The sequence below is a fragment of the Carlito syrichta genome, unplaced genomic scaffold (genome assembly GCF_000164805.1).
Source record: "Carlito syrichta isolate Samal-C Ts95f unplaced genomic scaffold, Tarsius_syrichta-2.0.1 Scaffold303105, whole genome shotgun sequence".
Lineage (NCBI taxonomy): Eukaryota > Metazoa > Chordata > Mammalia > Primates > Tarsiidae > Carlito > Carlito syrichta.
Window position 1 is genome coordinate 221,636 of NW_007247201.1, and position 26,330 is coordinate 247,965.

The window sequence follows — 26,330 nt, forward strand, 5'->3', positions numbered from 1 at the left end:
AAAAAAAAAAAAAAAAAAGGTCTAGATCAGACTTGCAATACAAATCTGGGAGTTGTCAGTATATACAAGCTATCTGAAGCCATGGCAGTAAACAAAGACGCTTAGGAGGAAAAGTTGGAGTGAAAAAAGAGAGAGGTGGAATTCCTAAAGGAGGCTGGGGTGAAATAGCCTGAGAGATAGAGGAAAACCAGAGTGTAACATCAAGGAAGCCAAGGGAATAGGCTAAGAGAACAAAAGACAAGGAGGTCAAAGTGTCCAGGAAATTTAGGATTATGAGTCACTGGCAACCTTAGTAACTACAAGAAATAGAAGGAGTAGAATTCAGATTTGAGTGGGCTGAGGAATGAGCGGGAGGTGAGATGATCCTTCCACCTCAGTCTTCCAAGCAGCTAGGACTACAGGCACACACCACCACATCACCTAATTTTTAAAAATTTATTTTATAGGTGAGGTCTCACCATGTTGGCTAGGCTGGTCTCAAACCCCCGGGCTCAGGCAATCCTCTTGCCTAAGCCTCCCAAACTGCTGGGATTATAGGCATGAGCCGCCACACACAGCAGAAAAGAAAGGAAGACTGTGTATTTTAAGTCTGGGTATCCCTCAAAGTTTCCTCACATAGTATTATTTTGTAAACTAATTTGTTTTCTGGTGGTTTTCCTCCATTTACAATGATAAGCAACTGTTTCCCTACTTTAAAATGGTCATTTGTACCTTTCCATTTTATCTGTGCAAGCCAAAATTTCTGGGAGCAAAGAAGTATGAATATAACCACCCACAACAGGAACTACTCAATATTCACAAAAGGGCCAGGCTTGGTAGCTCAGCCTGCAATCCCAGCACTTTGGGAGGCTGAGGTGAGTGGACTGCCTGAGCCCGTGGGTTTGAGACCCACCCTGGGGCAACTTGGCCAGACCTCATCTCTACAACAAATAAAAATTAGCCAGGCGTGGTAGTGCGCGCCTGTAGTTCCGGCTACTGGAAGGCTGAGGCGGAAGGATCGCCGGAGCCCAGCAGGTTGAGACTGCAGTGGCCGGGAGCGTGCCACTGCACTCCAGTCGGGACATCAGAGTGAGACTCCAACTCAAAAAAAAAAAGAAAAATTCACAAAAGACCTGTTACTTACCCACCAAGACAGAATAAGATGTTAGTTGGCTTTTACTGCACAGCAGCATATAGCTCTCAACAAAGGATTTTTATTCATATGTGAAGATGCCAAACTGGAGGTACATGAAGGTATATAAATTCTCTAAAAACCAGGATAAAGCTATATGTATGCATCTGGGCCGTATTCACAAGAGGCTAAATTAGAGAAAATTCTGTGATCTTAGTTGTACAATACAAAATATATGGAGACAATTCTCACCTTAAAAAGTTCAAAATATCTCAGGATTTTATTGCTATCCGTACTTTCATCATGTAAACCAATGGGAATATGGCAATACCAGTTAAGTGGAGGGGCAATATTTCTATTATAAAACATGAACAACTGGTACCAGTTTGTATAATGAGTGATAGCAGTAGCTGCCTATTTGTCAAACTTTGTAACAGAAATTGAAGCCTCTCTCAGTGGTAGTTCTCCCCCCAACTTCCAATAACTCCAACACAGAAAAGTATCTTACATAGCTAGTAAGTAAACATTTTATTATATAACAAGAGTTAATATTTTCAAAAATTTATATCAACTAAACCAAAGGCCATTCCGGCACAACAAAAAAGTTTTACAATCAAAACTACCTCTCACTTTTCAGCAATCTGACTGACTATGCTGCCAACAAACAGGGCCAAGTCATTAGTCTATGTTGCAGCTCAACAGAGTTACAGAACTGGAACCACTGCCTTGATGGCAACTGAAGCAGAGAAGAAAGGAGCTCACAACCAGGGAATTCAAACTCAGGCCACGAGTCCCTCTCCGATCCAATTCCAGTCAGTCTGACAAGTCACTCTGATCCAGCACGATTATCCTGTGCACGTGTTTTTTAAGAAACAGAAAAAAGAGTTTTGAGTTGGTGTGGATATTTTTTAAAGACACAAATAACATCCTCTTTCTATTCAATTAAATTCAAGGGGGATTATAATCAACAGTGTATCATGGAAACACAAAATGACCACAAAGCAACTGATAACAGCATCTTCTATGTTCCCTTTATATTAAAACTGTTCTTGTGCTGACTGTACTACTTACTTAATCAAAGGCGGCATTAATTTCACCTTATTATTTGAATTAACTCTAAACATTAACATTTTAAAAATTCATCAACTTTGAACTCAAGTCTTTGTCATTAATATTTATTTAGATACTAGTAAATTTTAAAATCTGCTCATGTTGTCTATAAACAGTGAACTTTGATCTACAAACATCTGATATCTCATTACCTGGATGGTTCTGACCAACCTAGTCGCTTCCAAAAACAGGGTTTTAGTTCATCTTGATGAAATGTAAGAGGAAAACAAAAACAAAAACAAAAACAAAAAACCTGATTACTTTCTAGGTCAAAGCTGCCAGTATTCAGAATTCACATTAGTGCTCTCTCTAGTTTAGGGTAAACTGTTTTTATCTACAACAGCTGTTCTATTCCACAGAGACAGAATCTCTCTAAATACACAGTTAATGGGCTTCCTCTTTTAACATTCCTCCAGTCCCCTGCACGGCATAGGTACACTAATGACACTAATTCACAAAGTCCCTGCATTATCTTCTCAGTGAACTTAATACTAGCTAAAGGCCCATATACTCTGAGTCTTGTGCCAGTGAGAGTTCTGGAGGAAACAGAATGTACCCAGTTGGTTCAAATAAAGACTTTTTTAACAAAGCGACTACATATAGAGGTTGTTAGAGTTAAAGGAACAAAGAATGGCAAAGCATCTTGTGACTAGTGGCAGTGGGAAGCCTAAGTCTGAAGGGACTGAGGTTGGGGAAGAGGACCCAGTTACTGAAACTAGTGAGACCTGGAATTGAGAAGCATGAGCTGCCTTATAGAAGCTGCACTTGTGGAGGGATACCACTTCAACCAGCACAAAGTGCTGAATTAGGCAGGGAGGTAAAGTAATTCTCCAACCTCTCTCCATCCCCCTGATCTTCTGCTGGACCTCTCACTGGCCAACAGGAAGCCCAGGAGATGCAGTCCTCTAGGGTCAGCATCATGGGGCACAAAGCAGGAAAGAGAAAGGAGGAGAATGGGAAGGAAGTCAGGTATGAAAGGGATACCGGATGATCTGAAAGAGTTACTATCTCTTACTTCCTGAGTAGGAGGAACTTAAATATAGGAGAACATAATTTGTAAATGGCATATCAGAAGCCTTACAGTTCTATCAAAATGGTTTTGAAATTAAGGTTAATTTATAACTTTTACATTACTTGTAGACTCCATTTAAATTTCATAAAGTATGATTTCTTACTGGATTCTGCAGCAGCATCTATGTGAGCTAAATTTAAAATTCTTTTGAAGACATCAGACAATTAAAAGCAGAAAGCATCCCTTCAGACAATGTGCAAGATAATGATGATGAGACCAAGAAAAGGCTTGTTTTAGAAATAGGATTGGATGTTATTACTGTTTTGTGATGAAGCTATGATTGGCAATTAACAGAAAACCTGGGCTGAACTGCAGGGAAAAAGAAATGATCAAAGGTAGGAGGATTATGTACGGCATCTGGGAAACATTTCTAAATAACTTTGATGCTCATCAAAGCCCAAGGACTACACAGACTACATAATAAACACTCATTAATTCATACCGTCTTCAGAAGTCCCTAAAAAGCTCTCCGCTTTCCTTCTCTCTGGCTTGATGCTTTCTTCACCTTTTCTCTTCCTTTCACCAACTTCTTGATCCCCAGTCTTTGTTTTCCTTTAAGAACGATGATTTGGGGCATCAAATCATATGCATAGTCAGGGGAATAGGATAGCACTCCAAAGGAAACATATCATAGCTAGCACTAACAATATTCTCTCTGTGGGTCAGGCATTGGTTTAAGTGCAACAATGAAATTAACTTAATTTTCATTAATAACTATCTGAACTGAAGCATAGAGAAGTTGAATTACTCAAGTAGGTCCTAGAGCTGGGATCAGACACAGGCAGTCTGCCTCAGACTCTTCTTTCAACCACTACACTATATTGCCTCAAAGGAAAAAAATAGCATTTTACTTATGTTGTAATTAGTGTCCTTTTCAAAACCACCACTTACTTTATCACCTTATCCTCACTACCTGAAACTCTCTGAAATGAAATATCTAAGTAACTTAAGTATCTCACAATTTAAGACCATGTTTGTCAAAGTACTAAATAGAAATCTCCCCCACTCAACTAAAAGCTCCTTAAGGGCAGAGTCACCTTATCCCCCTTTGCTGCACCTCCAGCCCCTAGCACAGTGCTAGGCTCATTGTCAGGGTTCAACAGTTGCTGCTGAACCAAAATAACACTGTTTAGGGATTTTTCTGTTTTCATTTGGTGGATAGCCAAAACAAAATATTTAAAATATTTAAAAAGTAAAGCCAGCTAGAATGCAAGGGAATTTTTTTCCCCTCCTACCACTTTACCACTAACAGAATCACAGGCTCAAGAGCACAAGGAGGCCTCTAAGTTGTCTCCTACCACCATCCAAATGCCCAAGACTAGAGAGTCATCCAGCCTCGGTTTGAGCAGCAGTAGCCATTGCTAAAGTAAGTATTAAGGCAGCTGTTTTCCCTATTGGATAGCTGTGGCTATTAGAAAGTTTGTACTTTACTGAATAAAAATCAATTACTCTGCAATTTCTAGTCACTAGTTCTGTCCTTTGGGCCAAAAGAAGTAAGCTGACTCTCTTCACTTTACAACATTTCAGGTATTTGAGGGCAGCTATCAAATTCTCCACCCCATCTGCTCTCCTCAGACTGCACTTCCCCAGCTCCTTCAGCTGTTCTCATATGATGTGTTTTCCAGACCTCTGACTATTCTGTGGCCACCTCTTGTGTTTGCTAATATCCCATTTAAAATGTGACACCCAGAAAAGAGTCACATATTGTGTCCTAGAAGTCCTCTAAATAACACATCATCTTGATCTGGACAGCAAGTTTCTATTTTTCCAGCATTAATGCTTCACTGATCTTTTCAGTAACTTCACCACACAGCCCTTGCAGCATTGTTGTACATGCCTTCCTCAGGAAGAATTTCTTGAATCCTTACCATGTCTCAAGATGCATGCTAAGTGCTGGGCTTATTAAAATAAGACATACTTCTTGCCCTCAATGAAATTAGTGAGTGAAAGCTTCTGATAAAAAATTCTCCAATTAGGTTGGGTCTCCACATTCTATATTTTTGCATCTGAAATGTTTAGATTGTTTACCTTTATCTTTTAGAGAATCTCACATTTCTACCTGTCAAGACCATTTTGAATCCTCAGTCTATCATTCATCACATTGCATTCATTCCTAGATTTGTGTTATCAAAAATTTGATAAGCATGCCTTTTCTTATTGAATTCAAATGACTGATGAAAATGTTGCAGGTGGCAAAGCCAAAATACGGCAAACTTAGAGGCCCTCTCTGTACTGATATCAATCTGCTAATCAATGTCTTGAGTACTTTGGGTGGTTGGAAGAAGACAGGTAGGCATGAGAGTGCAGACAGAGTCAGGGCTGACTTATCTACAGCAATGTAATGTCATCACTAGACATTCATTCTCCAAGAAATCTAAAACCTAGCCTATTTCTGAAGAAAAAAGAAAACAATCCTCTAATGGGAACAATCACCTTGCAGAACTCTTGAGGAGATCCTGTTGTTCCATGCTTTCCTCAGGTGGCTGTAGCCATCTTTCCAGGTCTTCATCCAGAGTAGAGTGAGCTCTGTCCAAGGACAAGTGAAGAGAATGAAGACAACAGTCATTTCCCCTTTCCCTTAACAAGAACACACATCACTCTAGTGTGGGAAGGAACTACTAAGCACACTGGCTTACACCTGTAATTCTGGGGCCGTGGGAGGCTGAGGCAGGAGGATCACTTGGGGCCAGGAGTTTGAGATCCTATCTATACAAAAATAAAAATAAATAACTGGGCATGATGACATATGCCTGTAGTCCCAGCTACTTGGAGGCTGAGGCAGGAAGAACACTGAAACCCAGACGGTGGAGGCTGCAGTGAGCTATAATCACACCATTGTACTCCCATCCTGGATGACAGAGGAAGACCTCATCACTTAAAAAAAAAGTGGGAAGGGATCTTAAAATATGTACTTTCACTATACATATGAGAAAATGAGAGCTCAGGAAGATTGTGTCTAGAGTCACAGAGGTCACCTAGATCTTATTAAAATGTGTACCAAATAGTCCTTTAACCCCTTGACAAAAAGCCTCAGCTCCCATGAGATCACTCCCTCCCAAAGTCTAATGCTAGACTCTAACTCAATTCTAGGTCATCAAGTAAGTTGCTACCTGAGGCTAGAACTATGTATGCTTTCCTACATGTTTTTCTAGAACTACCTCTAAGACTAGAAGATGCAGATTCAAGGGTCTTAAGAAGCCCTGAAAAATCCCACCCATCTAAAAAACTATCTTCCGGCGTCGACTTGTTCCCATGGCTGCCGTGCCGGAACCCAGCCAGCCCGGGAAAGGGAAGCCCTTTAAGCTCCTAGGAATTTTAGATGTTGAAAACATTCCCTGCACACGGGATTCAATATTATGTGGCTCATTAGGTTCTGTTGTGGCTGGCCTTGGACATTTTTTGTTTACTAGTAGAATTAGAAGATCATGTGATATTGGAGTAGGAGGATTTATCTTGGTGACTTTGGGATGCTGGTTCCATTGTAGGTACAGTTATGCAAAACAAAGAATTCAGGAAAGACTTGCCAGAGAAGGAATTAAAAATAAGACATTATACAAAAGTACCCACCTTGATCCTGAAAGAAAACAAACCAACACCAACAGCAGCAATTGAGTAGTCTTAAGCACAGAAAACCAAAAACTCCCTGAAGTCAGTGTGAACAAAGTTGAGATCAACTACATGAAACCTTTTATGTACAGTAAGCTCTAAAATAAAGTATGTAAGTTGTAGTAAAAACAAAAACGAAAAAACCCAAAAAGCCTATCTTCCATCTGGCTTGAAGCCTAGGCTGACCATTCATAGCACTAAGATGACTGACTGAGTGTCTGTGAAGCATCTGTGTGACCAGCATAGTCAGCCTTTCTGGAAAAGAAAGAGACAACAATAATAGTAGCTAACTTTTGGTCATGTACAAAGAGCTTAATAGTTATATAACCAATGTAACTTAACCTTGGACAATTCTTCTTTTGCCTTGAAATAATAGCATAGGTTTTTATGGAAGGTATATGGAGAAGATAGAAAGAATGAAGTTATATCACACATCATAGTCAAAAGGTTTCTAAAACTCCTCTTAAAAAAATATGTCTTCTTCCTTTTTGCCTCTTTGTTTTCTGTTTCCCCAAAAGTCCTCTCCCCACTTCCTCTCAGAGGCCTCATGGCTCCAGTCTCCTCCTCTACTTCCCAGACCCTCCCTTCAGGCCTCTCTCTTTTCCTTCCTTATAGAGAATAATTTAGCCTTGGAAGAGTGTGATAGATACTGGATTAATTACCTGCAAGTTATTCATAACACTCTTCTCCTTTGCCTTCTTCTTCCTCTGTTTCGTCTCCCTTGCACCCAAGGTGGGCATGTGTCACAGTTTGGCCAGTGAAATTTAAGTAGGTGTTTGCAAGGAAGGGCTTTTAGAAAAGTTTTTGCTTTCCTGATAAAATGGGACAGAGTAGGCTAAAATATTCCTTAGTCCCACCCTGTTATCTCTGCTGGTGTGTGGACAGTAGCCATCTTGCAACCAGGAGATGATAAGCCTGAAAACAAAGGCCAATACGCTATGGGCAGTAAAGCAGTAAGATTAAAAGAGTCTAAGTCCCTGGTGGCATCATTGAGCTGCTGCATCAGCCATGTCCTGCCACCCATGGACCTCTTGATAAGGGAGACAAACTCATTGCAACTGAAAGTATTCTGCATGGCTTCCCCAAGGATCTGCAAGGCCAGGATTAGCATGAGGCAAGTAACACAAGTGCAAACTCAGATTCTGTCTTTCATTAAAATTTAGACATTATGTTGGTTGTGGATTTTTTTGCATTAAATTTGATTTTTTAAAATATTGCATTAAAATACATCTTATCTTGACTACTGAGTTTTTTGGTGCTCCCTTCAATTTTGTGCCCAAGGAGTGTGTCTCATTCACTTCACCCTAGTCCTGGAAGATGACAGTTCAAGACAAGGCAAAAGAAGCCAAGAGGCAAAAGGGGTGAGCTGAAGCAGTTTACCTTACAACATTGGTAAAAGGAGACCTCCAAATCAGGAAAAGAATCAGATTTCTTAAGGCAACTTTGTGCTTTTAGACTGAATTGTTTGGATGGTTGCCTCCATTTTCTCTTATTGACTAGAAAGATCTAAAAATTATCTTCTAAGACCATTAACTAAAATGTTTTATAAGAAGCTAAAACCTGTGTGTTGCCTAACAAAATGAAATAAAAACAGACAAAAACAAAAAACAACTCAAAAGAAAACAAAAAAAACCCTATTAAAAATGCATATAACATATATATCTATGATATACAAATGTCCAACAAGCACGTGAAAAGATGTTCAACACCACTAATTGTTAAGGAAGGGCAAATCAAAAGTACAGTGAGGTATCACTTCATACCCATTAGTATGGACCACAATAAAAACGGGGGCGGGGGTGGTTACAAGTGTTGGTGAGGATGTGGAGAAACTGGAATCCTTGTGCACTGTTGGTGGAAATGTAAAATAGGGCAGCTACTATGGAAAATAGGGTGGAGATTCCTAAAAAAAAATTTAAAATATTATAACCATATGATCCAGTTATACTATTTCTGGGTATATATGCAAAAGAATTGAAATCAGGCTCTCAAAGAGATATTTGGTAACTCATTTTCACAGCAGCGTTATTTGTGATAGCCAAAAGGTGGAAGCAACCTAAATGTCCATTGACAGATGACTAAATAAACAAAATGTGGTATGCACATATCATAGAATATTATTCAGCCTTTAAAAAGAAAGAAATTCTGACACCTGCTACAGCATGAATGAACTTTGAGGATGTTATACCAAGTTAAATAAGCCAGTCACAAAAAAGACAAATACTGTATGATTTCACTTATATGAAGTATCTAGAGTAGTCAAACTCATAAAAACAGAAAGCAGAATGGTGGTTGCCAGGGGCAGGGAAGAAGGGGAAATGGGAACTCTTTTAATGGGTACCGAATTTCAGTTTTGCAAGATGAAAAAGTTCTGGACATCAGTTGTACAACAATGTAAATACTTATTAACACTATTGAACTGTATACTTAAAATGGTAAATTTTGTGTTGTATATATTTTATCACAATTAAAAAATTTTTTTTTTTTTTTTTGAGTTGGAGTCTCACTCCGTTGCCCCAATCGGAGCGCAGTGGCACACTCCCGGCCACTCAGCCTCGACCTGCTGGGCTCCAGCGATCCTTCTGCCTCAGCCTTCCAAGTAGCCGGAACTACAGGCGCGTGCTACCACACCCGGCTAATTTTTTATTTGTTGTAGTGCCTCCCAAAGCACTGGGATTACAGGCTGAGCCACCGAGCCCAGTCTAAAAATTTCTTAAAGCAAAAAAAAAAAAAAAAAAAGAAAACTTTTAGGAGTAGGGGCTTTTAGGAGACTATGGGAAAAAGGCCATTTTTTCCCCTTCTTATTTGTCAACATTAGAAAAAAAGCCACAAATACAATTTTTTAAATCCTTTCAAAAGTCCAGTTTTTTCTGTTACCTCTCTGTGTCTTCTCCTAGATCCTGAGCTTCTTTGGTCCAAAGCATACTATCATCTTCTTTTTTACTGTCAGTTTCTTGTTTTTCTAAGTGCCTTTGATCTAAAAAAAAGTTGAAAGAATTAACTTTATTAGAAAAAAAAAATTGAGAGAGCCTGTCTTAAAATGGAGTGTAAAAATCAAGGTCAATCAGTGGTCCCTGAAGTTTGCAATGTATTAGCTTCTCTCTTCCCATGAGAGCAGGGGGCCAGGTGGCAGTCTGCAGGGCGCCTGTATTCACAGCAGCTGCTTCTGGGGTCTTGGGAGCTTTTCAGTGCCAGGTGAAACTACAGGAAACCTTGCCTGTGCCAGGGTTCAAGAGAGACAGAAGAAGCAGAGGAAAGAAACGGCATATAATAGAAGAAGCAAGGGACCCTGAAAACAAATTGCAAAAATTTACTTTGGAGGACCATCATGTTCTTACTTGTTAGATGTTTCTAGGTTGGAGCCTCAGGAAAGGAATTTGGGTGGGGAAGAAATGTACCCTTTAATGTATGCTAAGCATTTTACATATGCTATCTCATTTCATCCTGCTAGCAGTTCTAGAAGGTGACTAAAATTTGCTAAGTATTTTACAATGCTCCAGGCACTATACATGGAGCTATTATATACAACTTTAGATAGACGTTATTATCCCCATTTTACAGATGAGGATGGCCGAGGTTCAAAGGCAGTAAACAGCATGCCATACAAAGTAACTGGTAGAGTTAGAATTGAGGTGGAATTGTGCCTACCCTCAAGGTCATACTTCCCCATAAGTGCCACTGAGCTTACCATTTGCAGTGATGCCCAGTTCACATGTGCTCTCATGTAATACTGTGGAGGAGGTCTGCTGGTGCTTCAAGAGCTCTGTCAAAACACAAAAGCCAAGGGAAATTTACTTTCTCCTTTGCATATCCACCATTCTCTACAGCAGTGGTTCTCAAAGAGTGGTCCTCAGACCAGCAGCATTAGCATAACCTGGGATCTTGGAATGCAAATTCTCAGGCTTCATTCTAGACCTACTGAATCAGAAACTCAGAAACTCTGAAACTCTGGGGGCCCAGCAATCTGTGTTTTAACAAGCCCTTCAGGTCATTCTGATGCCTGATAAAGTTTGGAAACCATTGCTTTAGAGAAGTCCAGGTTTGAAAGGAATTCTTTAAATATGACAAAATCCCATACAACACTCAAAATCAAAATCAAAATGATAATAATACACAACACTTGCAGACCCCTATGTGGCAGGTACTGTTCCAGGCACTTGTGCTCATTAAGACAGGATTAGTATTCACAATCTCATAACAACCTCTTGAAATTGGTTGCATTATTGCTATTTCTATGTAGCAAATGAGGAAATTAAAGTTAAGGAACTTGCCTAAAATCACACAGATAGTAAGAGGTAGAATTGGGATTTGAATCCAGGCAGTCTCACTCTAAGGTTGATGTTCTTGTTTTTTTTTTTGAGTTGAGTCTCACTCTGTTGCCCAGACTGGAGTGCAGTGTCCGCTCCCGGCCAGCGCAGCCTCGACCTGCTGGGCTTCGGCGATCCTTCCGCCTCAGCCATTCAAGTAGTGAGAATTACAGGCATGCACTACCACGCCCGGCTGATTTTTTTTTTTTAATTTTTTTATTGTAGAGATGAGGTCTCGCTGCCCAGGCGGGTCTCGAACCCGCGGGCTCAGGAAATCCACTCACCTCAGCCTCCCAAAGGCGTGGGATTACAGGCTGAGCCACCGAGCCCGGCTAGGTTGATGTTCTTAATCTCTATTTTATACTTTCAAAAAGTTTGTTACAACATCAGAACAATCCAAATGTTTCCCTAGCTCTATTGGCCTATATTTCATATTTTTTACCTGATCTATAGAAAGACAGAAGACAAAGAACATCTGTCATTTCTAGTTCCTAAAGAAATACTTACTAGGCAAGCATCTGTCAAACTCAGTGTGCTGCTTTGCATCTGTTGGGCACTTATCTCTTCCAAGTGCCCCACAGAGCAGAGACAGCTGAGAGATAGCCCAGACAAGCCACCCTGTGCTCGATGGCATGGTCCTGTTCTGTGCAGGCACAGGTCCACTCCCTCTCTGCACTGCAGGTTTTGTGTCTCAACCTGGCAACTTCTGGGTATCAACAGGCTTCTAGAGATCATTTAATATAATTTGAAATTAAAAATCTTTTTAAAAACAGTCCCTTGCTGATTTTAAATGGTCGCCTATATTCTAGGATCCGAAAAGACCCTCTCAGGAACCTAGAGCTTTGGACTGGAACTCTCCAAAAGAACAGCTGCCAGTTCCAGGTCACTCCCTAAAGGTATCTTTAGGGGTAACAACAATAGAGTGATGATATACAATAATCAGGTGGGCAGGCCTATTTTCAGGAAAAATTACTCAAGTGCCCTATGCCCTTTGTCTTTCTGGAAAATTACTCACCCATCTCAAAGTGCAGACATCACCTAGAAACCTGACCCAGAAAATTCCCATAAGTGAAATGAGGGAAGGCTTCTGCAGACTGCACTGGGGTGCAGTGCCATGAGACCAGAGCCCAGGAGGAAGCCTGGCAACATAGCTACTGAAATGGAGGAGGTGAATGGGAGGTACACATGGTGACTGTAGTGGGAGGACTGCAGGATCCAGAGGAAAAGTATCAGCTATGTTCCAACTGCAAAGAAGCCTATAAGTACTGCCTTAAGCCATGACCAAGGAACAAATGACACTGAGAGTCTACCTGAGCAGGATGTGTGAGGGGTGACCTCCACTCTCAACAGTTCTATTATTTTAAGAAGAGCAACTGGAGAGGAGAAATTTGCAAGACTGCTTAGGAAGGCAGGGTGGGAGTCTAGGCTTGAAGAGCCTGACCCAACAACCTTGTGACCTGTATGACCCTGTGGCACTAGGGGAAGGGTTGAGTGAGTCAAGAAAGGGCCTATGACCATGGAAAAAGAAAGAAATCAAGGCAGGTTGTGGCAGCTGTGACTGGCTCCACCCAACGTTCATCAGGCCAAGAAATAGAGGCTAAAGGTTATGATAAGGAGCTCAGAAGTAGCTGTCCATTGAGTCAGATCAGTAAGTCCTTGATTTACTTCTTTATGAGACACAAAACCTCAGAGACCCTGAAAACCAAGTTAAGTGGTGTACACCTCAGGAAATTCTGTCTAAGTCCCTTAACAGGAATTGGACCATCAGAGGGCTAATGAGATGTATCTTCTGAGGGCAAGGGGTTGGCTGACTAGACTGTCAAGAAGGGAGCAGTCAAGTCTTTGCTGGGGAAGCAGACTACTTGCCCACAAATGTCTCTATCACCATTTATTTTCAGCATCAGCCCAGCTGGGAAGGGCTGGTCAATCAGTTGGTACTGCTCAAACTCACTCTGAAAGTTTTGGTCTCATTAGGTTTTGTGCCACTGACTTCCCTGCTGTTAGGAAAGGGATTTATCCACAATTCCAATACCTTAAATACCTCCTGCTAATGGCAAAACTGAAAGTACAGGTGTCTTGGCCTGAGAAGCCAGACCTCAGGCCTCCAAGGAATGGCTGGTTTGGCTTGAAAAGAAGATAAGAATTCCTTTACTAGAGGAAGTGCATCATAATAAGCCACTTGAATGTTGTTATTACTTCCTTAGACTCATCACTATAAACGCTTTAAGTAAATGACAACAGGCATAGGCCAATTATCCCGACCAGGCTATGGCCCATTTTATTTTCCATTTTATTGGAAAACTGCCCCTCCCCAAAGTTTATACATCCAACCAGACCTTCCCAGGGTCTTTTGTGCTATTGATCATACTTGAGACAAAGACATTATACTGTGGTCAGTGACATAACTAATAGGGCCAAGGAATATATTCCATATTGAACGTTCTTACCAATTTCATCAAGTAATTCCTGAGATGGTGGTGGGAGGTCATCAATGTGATGCTGTGAGATGGCTTCTACTAGTTCTTAAAAAAGATAAAGAAGAAAATTACTTAACGCCTTCCTGGACCTAAACTGAATTTTTCTAGGCTTCTGCATAGACTTGACTAAAGATTTCTCAATGACGAAACAAACTAAGGAGGAAAGACACCTACTTACATAACAGGCCTAGTAGAAACCTCCTATGTGAACGGTCTTTACGCTCCACTTTTAACCCCAAACCCTTTTCTACATCAGCCCTCACCCCAGTACTGCTTGATCTGTGCCCCTCCCTCCTAAGGGTTTTTGGAGTAGGTAAGGTACAAATTCTTACTAAGAGGCTCAATCTGGACCAGGGCTGCTGAAGGTAATACAGAGGTTCTAGACCAGACAAAATGAACAAAAACACAAAGTAGAAGGTCTTTCTCTATAGATTATCAGGCCAGGTGATATAGCAGCAACCACACTTTGGGTCTTGCCCCAAGTGCTCAATTATAACATTAACCAAAACACTTCAATATAATTCACAAAATCCCTATCCCCTGAGGGAAATTCCAAGAGCTGTATCATAGACAGATGTGAAAATTAATGTATAAAATCAATGTATCAGCTGGGCTCGGTGGCTCAGCCTGTAATCCCGCGCCTTTGGGAGGCTGAGGTGAGTGGATTGCCTGAGCCTGCAGGTTCGAGACCCGCCTGGGCAACTTGGCAAGACCTCATCTCTACAATAAATCAAAAAAACTAGCCGGGTGTGGTAGCACACGCCTGTAGTTCCAGCTACTTGGAAGGCTGAGGCGGAAGGATCACCGGAGCCCAGCAGGTCAAGGCTGCGGTGGCCGGGAGCGGCCACTGCACTCCAATCTGGGCAACAGAGTGAGACTCCAACTCAAAAAAAAAAGCAATGTGTCTCAAGACTGTTAACACTCAGGTCACTTGACTTGAAAACTGTCTTCTAAGAATCTATCTTAGAAGGATTAGAAGTACAGATAAAGATTTATGTAAAAAGAGCAAAAACTGGAAAATGATATGAATTGTCAACATAAGGGAATGGTTAAGCAACATATGTACAACAGACTACTATGTGGCTATTACATATATTTATGAATAAATTTTAATGTCAAGGGAAAATCCACAAAATATATCAAGGGAAAAAAGCTGTCCAGGACTGATAACTGATATACAATATGATCTCAATTATGCTGAAAAGTTGTTTATATATTTCTAAAATTTTTTTAAAGATATGTACCAAAATAGTACATGAGGTAAAAAATTATATTTTTAAAAAAAATTATTTTTAGAGACAGGGTCTCACTTTGTTACCCAGGCTAGAGTACAGTGGTGTGATCAAAGCTCACTGCAGCCTAGAACTCGTGGACTCAAGCTGTCTTCCCACCCTAGCCTCCCAAGTAGCTGGGACCACAGGTGCATGTCACCACGTCTGGCTAATTTTTTTAAATTTTTTATTTATTTATTTTTTAATTTAGGGTCTCACTCTGTTGTCCAGGCTGGAGCAGAGGCATGATCATGATGATTATGGCTCACAGCAGCCCCGATCTCCTGAATTCAGGCAATCCTGCCACCTCAGTAGCTAGGACTACAGGCATGCACCTCCACACCTGGATAAAGTTTTGCTTTTTTTTTTGTAGAGACAAGGTTTCACTATGTTGCCTAGGCTGGTCTTGAACTCTTAGGGTCAAGCAAGCTGCCTGCCTCAGTCTCCCAAATTGATAGGAGTACAAGTGTGAGCCACTGAGTCTGGCCTTTTTTATTTTTTGTAGAGACAGGGTCTCATTATGTTGCTCAGCCTGGTTTTGAACTCCTGGTCTCAGGTTTTCTTTTTTAATCTTTACTCTCTATACGAGTGTGTTTTACTTTTGTAATCGGGGGAAACAGCATTTTTGTTTGAACCTAATGTAGCATCAAAGATTGATAAGCATCAACTGAAGTCTCCCTTAGATTGGTTACTATTACAAACTTCTGTTTTGACATTAAACACAGGGTACCTTTAGGCAGGCTCCTTCTCTGGGTGGCATGGGGTGATGTGACAGATGCCTTAGTGATGTTGGAGGAACCAGTCACATTAAATGCAGACAATCTTTTCTATAAGAGATAAACATGGTAACTGGTACATGCATTGAGCTGAAAAGCCTTAGTGATGTTGGAGGAACCGGTCACATTAAATGCAAACAATCTTTTCTATAAGAAATAAACATGGTAACTGGCACATGCATTGAGCTGAAAAGGCACGTGCAGCTTAGTCCATTTGTGTTGTTAATTAAGTCAAACCTATCCACATGTCACCTCCTCTGGGAAACTTTTCTTATCCCTCTCTGCCTCCTCAGCACTCATACTTACCTTTCTGTTACATCAGATCTGTCTTTCTCACTAGGCAGTAAGCTCTTTGGGGGCAGAGATTATGTCTTTCTTATACATACACAGATGCCCGGAAGAGGGCCTAATATGGTGCCTGGCATGTAGAACCTGCCCAATGAATAGTATGTTAAATGAAAGCATAAAATTTCTTGCCATTTTCCTACTTCAGAGTGAGACCTTTTGGGAATCAAATGCCCAAAGAAGTTGACAATCAATCTTCCATTAAGAAATAAAGCAAGTAATCGATCTGTCCACAGAATGGTCAGCCAAAAGGTTTTTAAAGAACAGTACAAAAATAAGAAACTTTCATGTTTTCTTGAAGAGACTACATATGAAATATGAGGGAGGAAGAGAGGGAAGGGGGGAAGGAGGGAGGGAGGGAGGGAGAGAAAAAGAAAAAAAAGAGGAAGAGGTAGAGGAGGAGAAGGTAGTATGCAGCTAAGTGTTTTTCCTACAGGCTATTAGTTCAGGAGTTCAGAGAAGGTGGAAATCAGTCAAAACCATCAGTGAAATAACCAGGGGAAGGCTTTAAGGAGGAAGCAAAACTTTAGCCTCCTATAATACAGATTCTGGAGAGGAGCCTCAGGGAAACCTAAAGAAAACCCAGCTTATTTCTTGCTTTCTTAATGGATTTGAAGAAATCTTGGCACTTTGGGTCACTGAGCCCTTTGGCTGGCTCCATGAGTATGTAATATAGAACTGGTATACTTACAAGATCAGTCTGTCTTAAAGGAGGATTTTCAGAGGAAGTAAAGAGAGAATCCAGGCTCTTTGCTATCTCTCGGACAGTTGTAAATTTATTGGACAAAGATTGAATAGATTCTTGAGTGTTCCAGCAAGAAGTAGACTCTGTTTTAACCTGAAATGTGACACTTTCAAGGCAGTCTTTGTAGCTACTGGCAGCTGAAGAAATTGACCCTGTTGTGGAATATGGGGCAGTTAGTGTCTGAATCCCTTCCATTATTTATATCTTCCCCCTTTTTTTCTGATCCAGTATAATGTGCAGGAATGAATCCCTTACATTGCTTTTTAAAAAACACCCAAATACTATAAAACTCTATGACTATATCTGGGATTTTCCAAATTGTTAATAATTGAAATAATCATGATCTGAGGCAAAGCACCATAAGGTAAAAAAAAAAGAAAGAAAAAAAAGGCAGTCCCAGCCAGGTGTGGTGGCTCATGTCTGTAATCCCAGCACTTTGGGAAGCTGCAGCAGGACGACTGCTTGAGCCCAGGAGTTCAAGACCAGCCTAGACAATATAGCGAGACCTCCTCTCTAACAAAAAATAAAAAATTAGCTGGGTGTGGTGGCACAAGCCTGTAGTCCGAGCTACTTATGAGGCTGAGGTGAAAGTAGCACCTAAGCCCAGGAGGTCAAGGTTGTGGTGAGTCGTAATCATGCCACTGCATTCCAGCCTGGGTGACAGGGTGAGACTCTGATTTCTCACCTCCTCCCCCCAAAAAAAACACAGTTTCTAAACTTGGTCATCAAATTAAAATAAAGAGAGTTTTTTGAAAACCACAAATATACTGGAAGTAATAAGGATACTAAAGAGAGGGTATGTGACACTGGTTGCAGGACTCAAGAACTATATATGTTTAAACATTGTTCTAAGTTGCAGATTCCAGAAAACTCAGTGTTTTTGCACTAAATTCAGTAGTGCTTATACTGCAGAGTAGACTTTGCATTTGCACATCTCTATCACTGCAGTGCTGACCAAAACCTTCTAAGAGCTGTCAAATTACCACCACCACCACCTCCTCTTCCTTTACCTGGTCTTCCATAGGATTATCCCCTTCAGTTTTTGCTCTGAGGAAATACTTTTGCACTGTGAGAAAACAACTACCAGAATTGATCCCAGGCCTGGTTTCCCAGAGACAGTGGGCAGAGGCTGTAAGCTCCTCTGCCAAAATGCTTCTTCTCCCTCTAAGTGATTACCTGGGCTGAGTGGGGTGCTGACACTAGTAGGTGCATGGTTTATTTTGGGTGTTTTGCATGAGGCTTCCTTAAAAGAGCTGTCTTGTTCAAAAGAGATACTAGACAGGTCTTGAATATCTGTCAATGATCTAAAGAATTAAGATAAGAGCATATAGTAACTCTGAGATGCTGGTTAGAAAAATCAAACAATGTATTTCTGAGAGGTATTTTTTAAGTATACTCCTGACAAAATCTTTATTAGGTAATAAGGCAGAATTAAAGGATATTTTAGAATATCTATAAATCTTAAAGATAATATTAGAGAATATCTTAAAAAGAGATTATAACTTTAAACATATCTCAGCATTTAAAAATAGACTATTTCCATAGATTAAAGGATATTTCTGTGGAAAACAGATTTAATATATCTCTTAAGTATAAACTTAATTATTATCACTATATTTCCTTGATTGTAAGATGCTATGAATTATAAATTACATCACTGATTTAATAACAGTTTTTCAATGAAAGAAGAAACACACTCACATTAAGTCTATACATAAAAATGGAAAGGATGTAGATTCTTACAAACAAGAAAATACTATTCCCTTAAACCAAGACTTTACACATGCATTCTTAAGCAACTCTGGTGACCATACATGTCTTTTTCTTTCAGCTCCTTTGGTGTCTCCTTTAATGTTTCTTCATGTTCACCTTTAGTACTGTGAGAAAGTAAGAAAAGTGTATGATTCCCTCTGTCAGCAAAGTACACTAACTTGATACAAAGGACCAGTTTAGAGCCCAGTGTGAGAAGCAGCAGAAAGGGCACTAAGCTCAGAACTACAAAGTGTGGGTTCTGGCTCTGCTACTAATTAACTGCATGTTATCTGACATGTCTGGTCATGTCAATTTTCTTTCTAGGGGTCAGCCCAACTCTGAAATCAGTCAATGATTCTATGTGACAGTGAGCAAGTTCCTGAGAAAATCAACAGAACACAGGAACTTTGCTGGGAGGTGGATGTGGTAGCAAAGAGGACACGGCCACAAGGACTTACCAAATGTGAGATGGCTTCCTGGTATAGAGTATCAGGAGAGCCCAAGAGAAGTGTCTACCAAAAAAAAAAAGGCCTAGAAGGAAATACTGAAGGCATACTTGACCCATTTCTACTTTATTTTTTTTAGATTAAAAAATATAGTTTATTTAAAAATAAATTAAAGCAAGAAAGAGAAGGGGGAGAGAAGATTCACCTGAAGCATGGCAACAGCCATAGCTCAAAGAGCACATAGCCACAGATTCTAGCAAGGCAATGACACCCATTTCTACTTTAAGCAATATTTAAGATTAAATTTCAATACTCATTAAGCACCAATTATAAACCAGATGCCATGCTAGATCCTTCCATGTTTTCACGTTTGATCCTTGCAAAAATCCTGTGAGACCAATGATATACACAAAAGAGCATGGATTTGGGGTTGAATTGAGACCTTATTAATTCTGTTCACAAAAATGTTTGCTTCTCCTTCCAAGCATATAGTAGAACAGCACTTTTGGGTTCTCTTAATTTACATAAATGGCCAGAGGACTTGTTTTAATCAGCAAAATATGAAGGAAAGTGATGACAAAGTTTCTGGGCAGAAACTTTAACAACTAGTACATAATTTACCATGTCCCATTTTTCCTGCCTTAGCAATAAAAAAAGCATGAAGATGGAGCCTCCCTCAGTCCGAGTGTCTGATAAAACGTAATATAGCACAGAACACCCTAAACCAACCCATGAGCCATGGACATGAAGCACGAGCAAAAAACAAACTTTTGTAGTTTTAAGCCACTAAAATTTAAGGGTTGTTTGCCATGTAACACAATCTAGTTTAGCCAGGCTAGCTGTGTGAACTTAGAAAAAATACTTAAACTCTCTGAATTCTGCTTTCCTTATTGGCAAGATGGAGATGACAGTATTATAAGTACTGGCAAGATGGAGAGGGTTTTTATGTGGATTAGACAATAGAGAAAAAGATTAAAGAAAGAGTGGCCAATATATTTGAATACAAGCAATATATAAATATGGGCATTATCGCCATTTAGCATTGCTTCTATGAGTCTGAAATTGTGAAAAAGATAATAACAGGCAGTACTACCTTCCTGTAGGTTGAAATTGAGACCAGGTCAAAATCTCAGCATTCTTTCCAATAATTTTTCTCATTTGGAACTTTCCCTCACCTGAAAGAATAAAGTAAGTGTATTTTTTCTGAATTTTTTGCCAACCAGATGATTATTTTCATTCCCTAGAATTTCCCTTGGTCTGGCCCAAAATGAGAAATAATCTGGATAAACAAAGTGCTTATCTAATTGGGTTTGGATTGAGTGCTATAGAAGAGGTTTTTGCTATGAAAGTTTATTTTTCTTGGTCAGAGGCGAGAACTATATTCTGACACTCAGAATACAATCAAGCCATTTACTGGCCTTTCAGTTATAACCACACAGTTATTTCTGGAGACAAATGTTGTTTTGTCTTTTCAGGAAGGCGAACTGACCCAATTCCTGTTAACAGACAGCAGGGGGCGTTGAAACCAAGAACTGTTTGTTCACTAAAGATTTCAAACAAAGACCGTTAGCTAGGCATTCCCAGAGTGCTGTGATTGTTGGCCATCAAGCACCACCTAAAAAGTGGAGGCGGGGTGGGGTCTTGAGTACTGAGGAGCTAATTCAACTGTCTTCAGTTCTTCTTGGCATCAAGTGTCTGAAATTACTCCTCCCCAATTCTCAGCAAGATGCTTTGCAGACCCCTAGGCAGACAGGGCCATTATCCATTTTCCTTCCTACCATTGTGCTGTCCTAGTTTATAAAGAAGGGGGCAGATGAAGCAGCCTGCCCTGTTTCCAAATGCCATGGAAACATAACTCTGGTAGGCACTAGAAAGAACAATGACTCTGGTAGGCACTAGAAAGAACAATGCCACCTTTAGCAGGTACCAAGGAGCTCTGAAATCCGCCAGTGGAGAGACATTGGAGTTCCTCTTTCTGTGACCATCTTAAAATTATAAACACCCAGAAAGCATAAATTAATTCCTTATTAGCACAATTTAGAGCTGAAGGGGAACTTAGAGATTTGGGGGTCTGATCTGCTCCTTTATAGAAGAAAAGACTGGGGCCCTGGGGAGAAATGACTTGCTCAAGGTTATAGCGGAAAAAAAAACAGTGGCAGAACAGGGGTTGGAACCCAGCATATCATGCTGTACCCCTGCAGTGTCCCCTGGTGTGGACATGGGCCCTAAATGGGAAAGATAGCAGAGAAAGAAGGGAATGGAGTAGAAATCAAAGGCTTTTTCACATATTTCAGGTGTTTATATCAAATTGGTCCTGGTTATCTGACCTGTCTTCCCTACAATTTCTCTATTCCACTCAGCCCTTCTCCAAATACAAGTAAAATGGCCAGACCCATAAAATGTTATCACAGGCAGAAAAGCTGGGTGGCGAAGACTCTGGGGATTTTTAATATGTATTACCCTGAGATATTAACTGTTCATCTAAAAGTTCACAATTTCTAGCTGGGAGTGGTGGCTTATGCCTGTAATCTCAACACTTTGGGAGGCGAAGATAAGAGGACCGCCTGAGCCCAGGGGTTTGAGACCAGCCTGGCAACTTGGAGAGACCTTGTCTCTACAATAAATCAAAAAATTAGCCAGGCATGTGGTTCCAGCTAGTGGAGCGCTGAGCCCAGCTATTTGGAAGGCTGAGTCCAGCAGGTCAAGGTTGCGGTGGCCATGAGTGCACCACTGCACTTTAGCCTAGGTGACAGAGTGAGACTCTAACTCAAAAAAAATTTTTTTTTAATTTTAAAAAATAAAATAATAAAAACTTACAGTTTCTTAAAAGGCTCCCAAATCTGGCAGGTACCTAAACCAGGTTAGAGTTGGAAGCCAGAGTGTACAGTGGGAGGAAGGAGGGGTTGAAACATGACCACAGACAGCTGCATAAGTTGGTAGATGGATAACTGTAGTTTTAAAATAGTTTAGGATAGATGAGAGCATAGAAGGGCAAAAATACATAATTTCTTTTTCTTTTTCTTTTTTTTTTTGAGATGGAGTCTCACTCTGTCACCCAGGCTGGAGTGCAGTGGCATGCTCATGGCCACGACAGCATTGACCTGCTGGGCTCAGGTGATCCTTCTGCCTCAGCCTTCCAAGTAGCTGGAACCACAGGAGTGCGCCACCACACCCATCTAATTTTTTTTTTATTTATTGTAGAGATGAGGTCTTGCTAAGTTGCCTAGGCTGGTCTCAAACCCCTGGGCTCAGGTAATCCTCTCACTTCAGCCTCCCAAAGTGCTGGGATTACAGGCATGAGCCCCCATGCCTGGCAAAAGTACACAATTTAAAAAATGGCTTTAACAGAATCACAGTTCACTTATATCTTATCTGGTGTCACATCCCTGGCTGCTAAGCCAAGGTTAATTTCTCATGTAATAGAAAGATCCTGCTAAGTTATATAGAACACAAAACCTCCCAAGGGATATATGCTAAGTTGAACTGGTACTGTTGGCTATTATTAACTCTTTGCTAAGATGCTAAGCAAGCAAAGGAAAATGCTAGTGACTCTGCCTTCTGGGTTGGAGAAAGACATGGAAACCTAGTTCTAGTTTTGTTGTATCAACAACTAGCTGTGTGACTTGGGCAGATTCCCCAGGTCAACTCAGCAAAGGTAACTGTGCACCAGTTATGTGCCACCATGGAAGCAGAAATCTAGTAAGAGACTGGGGGGTTGGGGAGAAACCGCTACTAAGATGTATGCTATAAAAATGCAAAGGGAAGTATAAATAACACAATGTGTGGATGTCATGAGGCTGGTGAGGAGCATGGGATTCATTCTACTGAGGGAAAATCACGGAACCTCAGTTTTCTCAACTATAAAATAGAAAGTCTGGATGAGGTTGTTTTTAAGGACCATTCCAGCTCTAAATATCTGCGATCCAACAGAAAGTGAAGTCAAGTGATGCTAAAAGGAATCGGCCCTAAGGAATTATTACCAGAGGCTTGAAGTTGGGGAAACACACCTTCTTTTCCTTCAAAGTCCTCTTCTATGGGACTTGAGGTCTAGAAAAGCAAAGAAAAGAGCTTCACTGAAGGCAGGACTATCATCAAAGGGTCAGAAGATAATTTCTTGATGCTCTTAAACCTGGAAAATCTCCATAAGGTCCCATCATCTTTCTTAGAAAAAGAACTAACTTGCACCGGGCTTGGTGGCTCAAGCCTGTAATCCAAGCACTTTGGGAGGCCGAGGTGAGAAGACTGCCTGAGCCCAGGAGTTCGAGACCATCCTGGGCGACTTGGCGAGACCTCGTCTCTACACGAAGAAAAAAAAATTTAGCCAGGCATGATAGCGCACGCCTATAGTTCCAGATACTTGGAAGGCTGAGGCAGAAGGATCACCTGAGCCCAGCAGGTCAAGGTTGCAGTAGCTGTGAGTGTGCCACTGCACTCTAGCCTGGGCGACAGAGTGAGACTCCAACTCAAAAAAAAAAAAAAAAAAAAAAAGAATAAACTTGTTTCACAGACATTAAGTGCTTATTCATACCATATATCCCCCTCAATGAATCCTCCCTCAACCTTCCATGATGAGGAGGAATTATGTGATCTTTTCCCTCTTTATATCCCCTATTCATTCAATTTTCCAACAAAAATGTTTTGGTTCTTGGGAGCGTTATCAAAAGAGCCAAAGAAGGTTAAAAAAAAAAAAAAAAGGTCCAGTCTGCAAAACTACTCTACGAGATGAGAAGTCAAAACAATGGTTCCTTTTGGGGGGAGGAAATGACTGGAAGGGAGCACAAGGGGTCTTTTGGGGTACTGGTAAAGTTTCATTCCTCTTTTTTTGAGACAGGATCTCACTATGCTAACCAGACTGGTCTTTGGGCTCAAGTAATTGTCCCAGCTTAGCCTCCTGAGTAGCTGTGATTACAGGCACATGCCACTGGGCCCAGCTTCATTTCTTGATCTGGGTGCTGGGTAGTGTATTCAGTCTGTGATGTTCATGAAGTGTACACTTAAGATCTGTGCACTTTTCTCTATATTTTATACATATGTATGTATATGTGTATATATTTTTTAAATCTTTTAAAAAGTATTTCCTAATGTGTGCTCACAGTAAAATAAAGAATATGTAAAGGATTGTTAATAATGGAAAATGGCTCTGATTGTGTTTTCAGAAGTACAGACAAGTGCAAATTATCCTTCTGATGCATTCTGGAATTCTTCTCATCAGTCAAATGCTGTGATTGACATGTACAATTCTCTCTTTCCTCCACTCCACTCTTTCATATTAATAAAAGATCCCAAAAGGGTGGCATGTTAGGGGGGCTGTTATGGTAGAAAATATATTATAATAATAATATGTATATAATACCAATATATTCAATTTTACAAGTGGAAATACTCTGTACCAGTAGATTCTTGCAAAAGCCAGATTCCCAAGACAACCTGGTATACTGGAAGTCTTGTATTTGTTGCTGAACCCTTGTATCAATCCTGACTCTCCCATTATTAAAGCTTGGCAGGCTGGGGGTAATTCCTTACATCTGTGGATCAACAGTTCTTCATAGAAAAAAATAATAGTCTTCTTCTCTTCCCCACAGGAAGAATATGTGAATTAGGAAGCATAAATAAAACTGTTTTTTAAAAAAAAACAGAGTGCCCGGGCTTGGTGGCTCAGTCGGTAATCCCAGCGCTTTGGGAGGCCGAGGTGAGTGGATTGCCTGAGCCTGCAAGTTCGAGACCCGCCTGGGTAACTTGGTGAGACCTCATCTCTACAATAAATCAAAAATTAGCTGGGCGTGGTAGTGCGCTCCTGGAGTTCCAGCTACTTGGAAGGCTGAGGCGGAAGGATTGCCGGAGCCCAGCAGGTCGAGGCTACGGTGGCTGGGAGCGGCCACTGCACTCCAGTCTGGGTGACAGAGTGAGACTCCAACTCAAAATAAATAAATAAATAAATAAGTACAAAGTGCTGTACAAATGCAGGAACCACAATTTTGGGAACAACTACAACTGCACATGACCATCTATCCTCAAAAATCTTATTTTTCAGATTTTTTTCACAACATATATTAACACATGGGTTACGTTGCACTCCTGACACCAAAAAAGCACATATAAAAACATGGTAACCCATACCTCACTATCATGCAATATACCCATGTTAAAAACCTGTACATGTACCTTATGAATCTAAAATAAAATTTTTAAAAACTGTTAAACGCCCGTCTTAGTGGCTTAGTCTGTAATCCCAGCACTTTGGGAGGCTGAGGCAAGTAGATTGCCTGAGCCCGCAGGTTTGAAACCAGCCCAGGCAACTTGGTGGGACCTCGTCTCTACAATTAAAAAAAAAAATAGTTGGGTGTGGTAGCACACTCCTGTAGTTCTGGCTGTTTGGAAGGCTGAAGTGGAAGGATCACTGAAGCCCAGCAGGTTAATGCTGGGGTGGCTGTGAGTTTGCCACTACACTCCAGCTGGGGCAACAGAGTGAGACTCCAAATCAAAAAACTAAAAAATAAAAAACTGGTAAACTATTGTAAGCTACTTTTCTCAATAAAAATGATGACAAGAAATAAGACAATGGAGAAAGCTGAAAATGCACTTTACCCTGAACTGTGAGTTTTTTACCTCTAGAGCTAAGTTTTCTTGAGCAGCCAAGGAGCAAAAATATTCATGGTCTGGTGTTAAAAATTCATCTGTTATGTCCTCAGAAGATTCTGGTGAACAAGTTGACAGCATGGACTGATCCTATTAATAATGTAGGAAATCACTTTTAAGTTGCTGTTGATTGTTACCAAATCCCTTTATAGCTGGATGCACTGTTAATAACAGGGTTATCTAAAACTACCCATCAGTTACTGTGACACTCATGACACTTGCATGTTTGTGCTTGTGCCTCTGCCTTCCTTCCTAGTAAGAAAAAGCAGCTGTGTGAACTGCCTGGAGCAAGCGTGAAGGAATGATAGTCTTGAGTCTCAGCATCATCATCTGTAGAACAGGAGGCAATTACACAACCTTCCTATTCTAAAATTCTAAGAAGGGCCCAAGATAACTCACGCTGAGGACTGAATTGAAACACTCTGATCCCTCAAAGGCACAGATATAGCCCATGTGTTGGCATTATCCTACAGAGAAAGAGGCTGAGGCTGCTCAGAAGTTAGGAGTCCCTCAGGTATTTCAATTAAACAGCAAGTGGAGAAGCATGATTTTAAAAATAGTAATGTATGCCTGAGGCCAACAGGTCAATGCTGGGGTGGCCGAGAGTGAGCCACTACACTCCAGCCTGGGCAACAGAGACTTCAACTCAAAAAAAAAAAAAATTAGTAATGTAGCT

The 26,330-nt window shown here is 40.6% G+C and overlaps 1 protein-coding gene and 1 pseudogene across 3 annotated transcripts in view; one reads left to right on the forward strand and one right to left on the reverse strand.

The window, feature by feature from the left end:
* Positions 1-1,621: 1,621 nt before the first annotated feature.
* TEX14 (testis expressed 14, intercellular bridge forming factor) overlaps positions 1,622-26,330 on the reverse strand; it is a 70,304-nt gene continuing 45,595 nt past the window's right edge. For 2 of the 3 annotated variants that reach the window (XM_008057682.2, XM_008057681.2), the window contains exons 19-32: positions 25,625-25,744; positions 22,999-23,065; positions 20,112-20,193; positions 18,635-18,697; positions 17,997-18,124; positions 16,767-16,972; positions 15,685-15,781; positions 13,654-13,722; positions 10,588-10,662; positions 9,777-9,876; positions 5,727-5,819; positions 3,736-3,845; positions 2,374-2,425; positions 1,622-1,961 (exon numbers count right to left, since the gene is read on the reverse strand). In XM_008057682.2, the coding sequence (XP_008055873.1) occupies positions 1,925-1,961; positions 2,374-2,425; positions 3,736-3,845; positions 5,727-5,819; positions 9,777-9,876; positions 10,588-10,662; positions 13,654-13,722; positions 15,685-15,781; positions 16,767-16,972; positions 17,997-18,124; positions 18,635-18,697; positions 20,112-20,193; positions 22,999-23,065; positions 25,625-25,744 (1,299 nt within the window). In that variant the 3' untranslated portion in view covers positions 1,622-1,924. The remainder of the gene's footprint in view (positions 1,962-2,373; positions 2,426-3,735; positions 3,846-5,726; positions 5,820-9,776; positions 9,877-10,587; positions 10,663-13,653; positions 13,723-15,684; positions 15,782-16,766; positions 16,973-17,996; positions 18,125-18,634; positions 18,698-20,111; positions 20,194-22,998; positions 23,066-25,624; positions 25,745-26,330) is intronic. The other variant, XM_008057683.2, reaches the window with a different exon arrangement.
* Positions 6,546-6,735, forward strand: LOC103260043 (annotated as a pseudogene).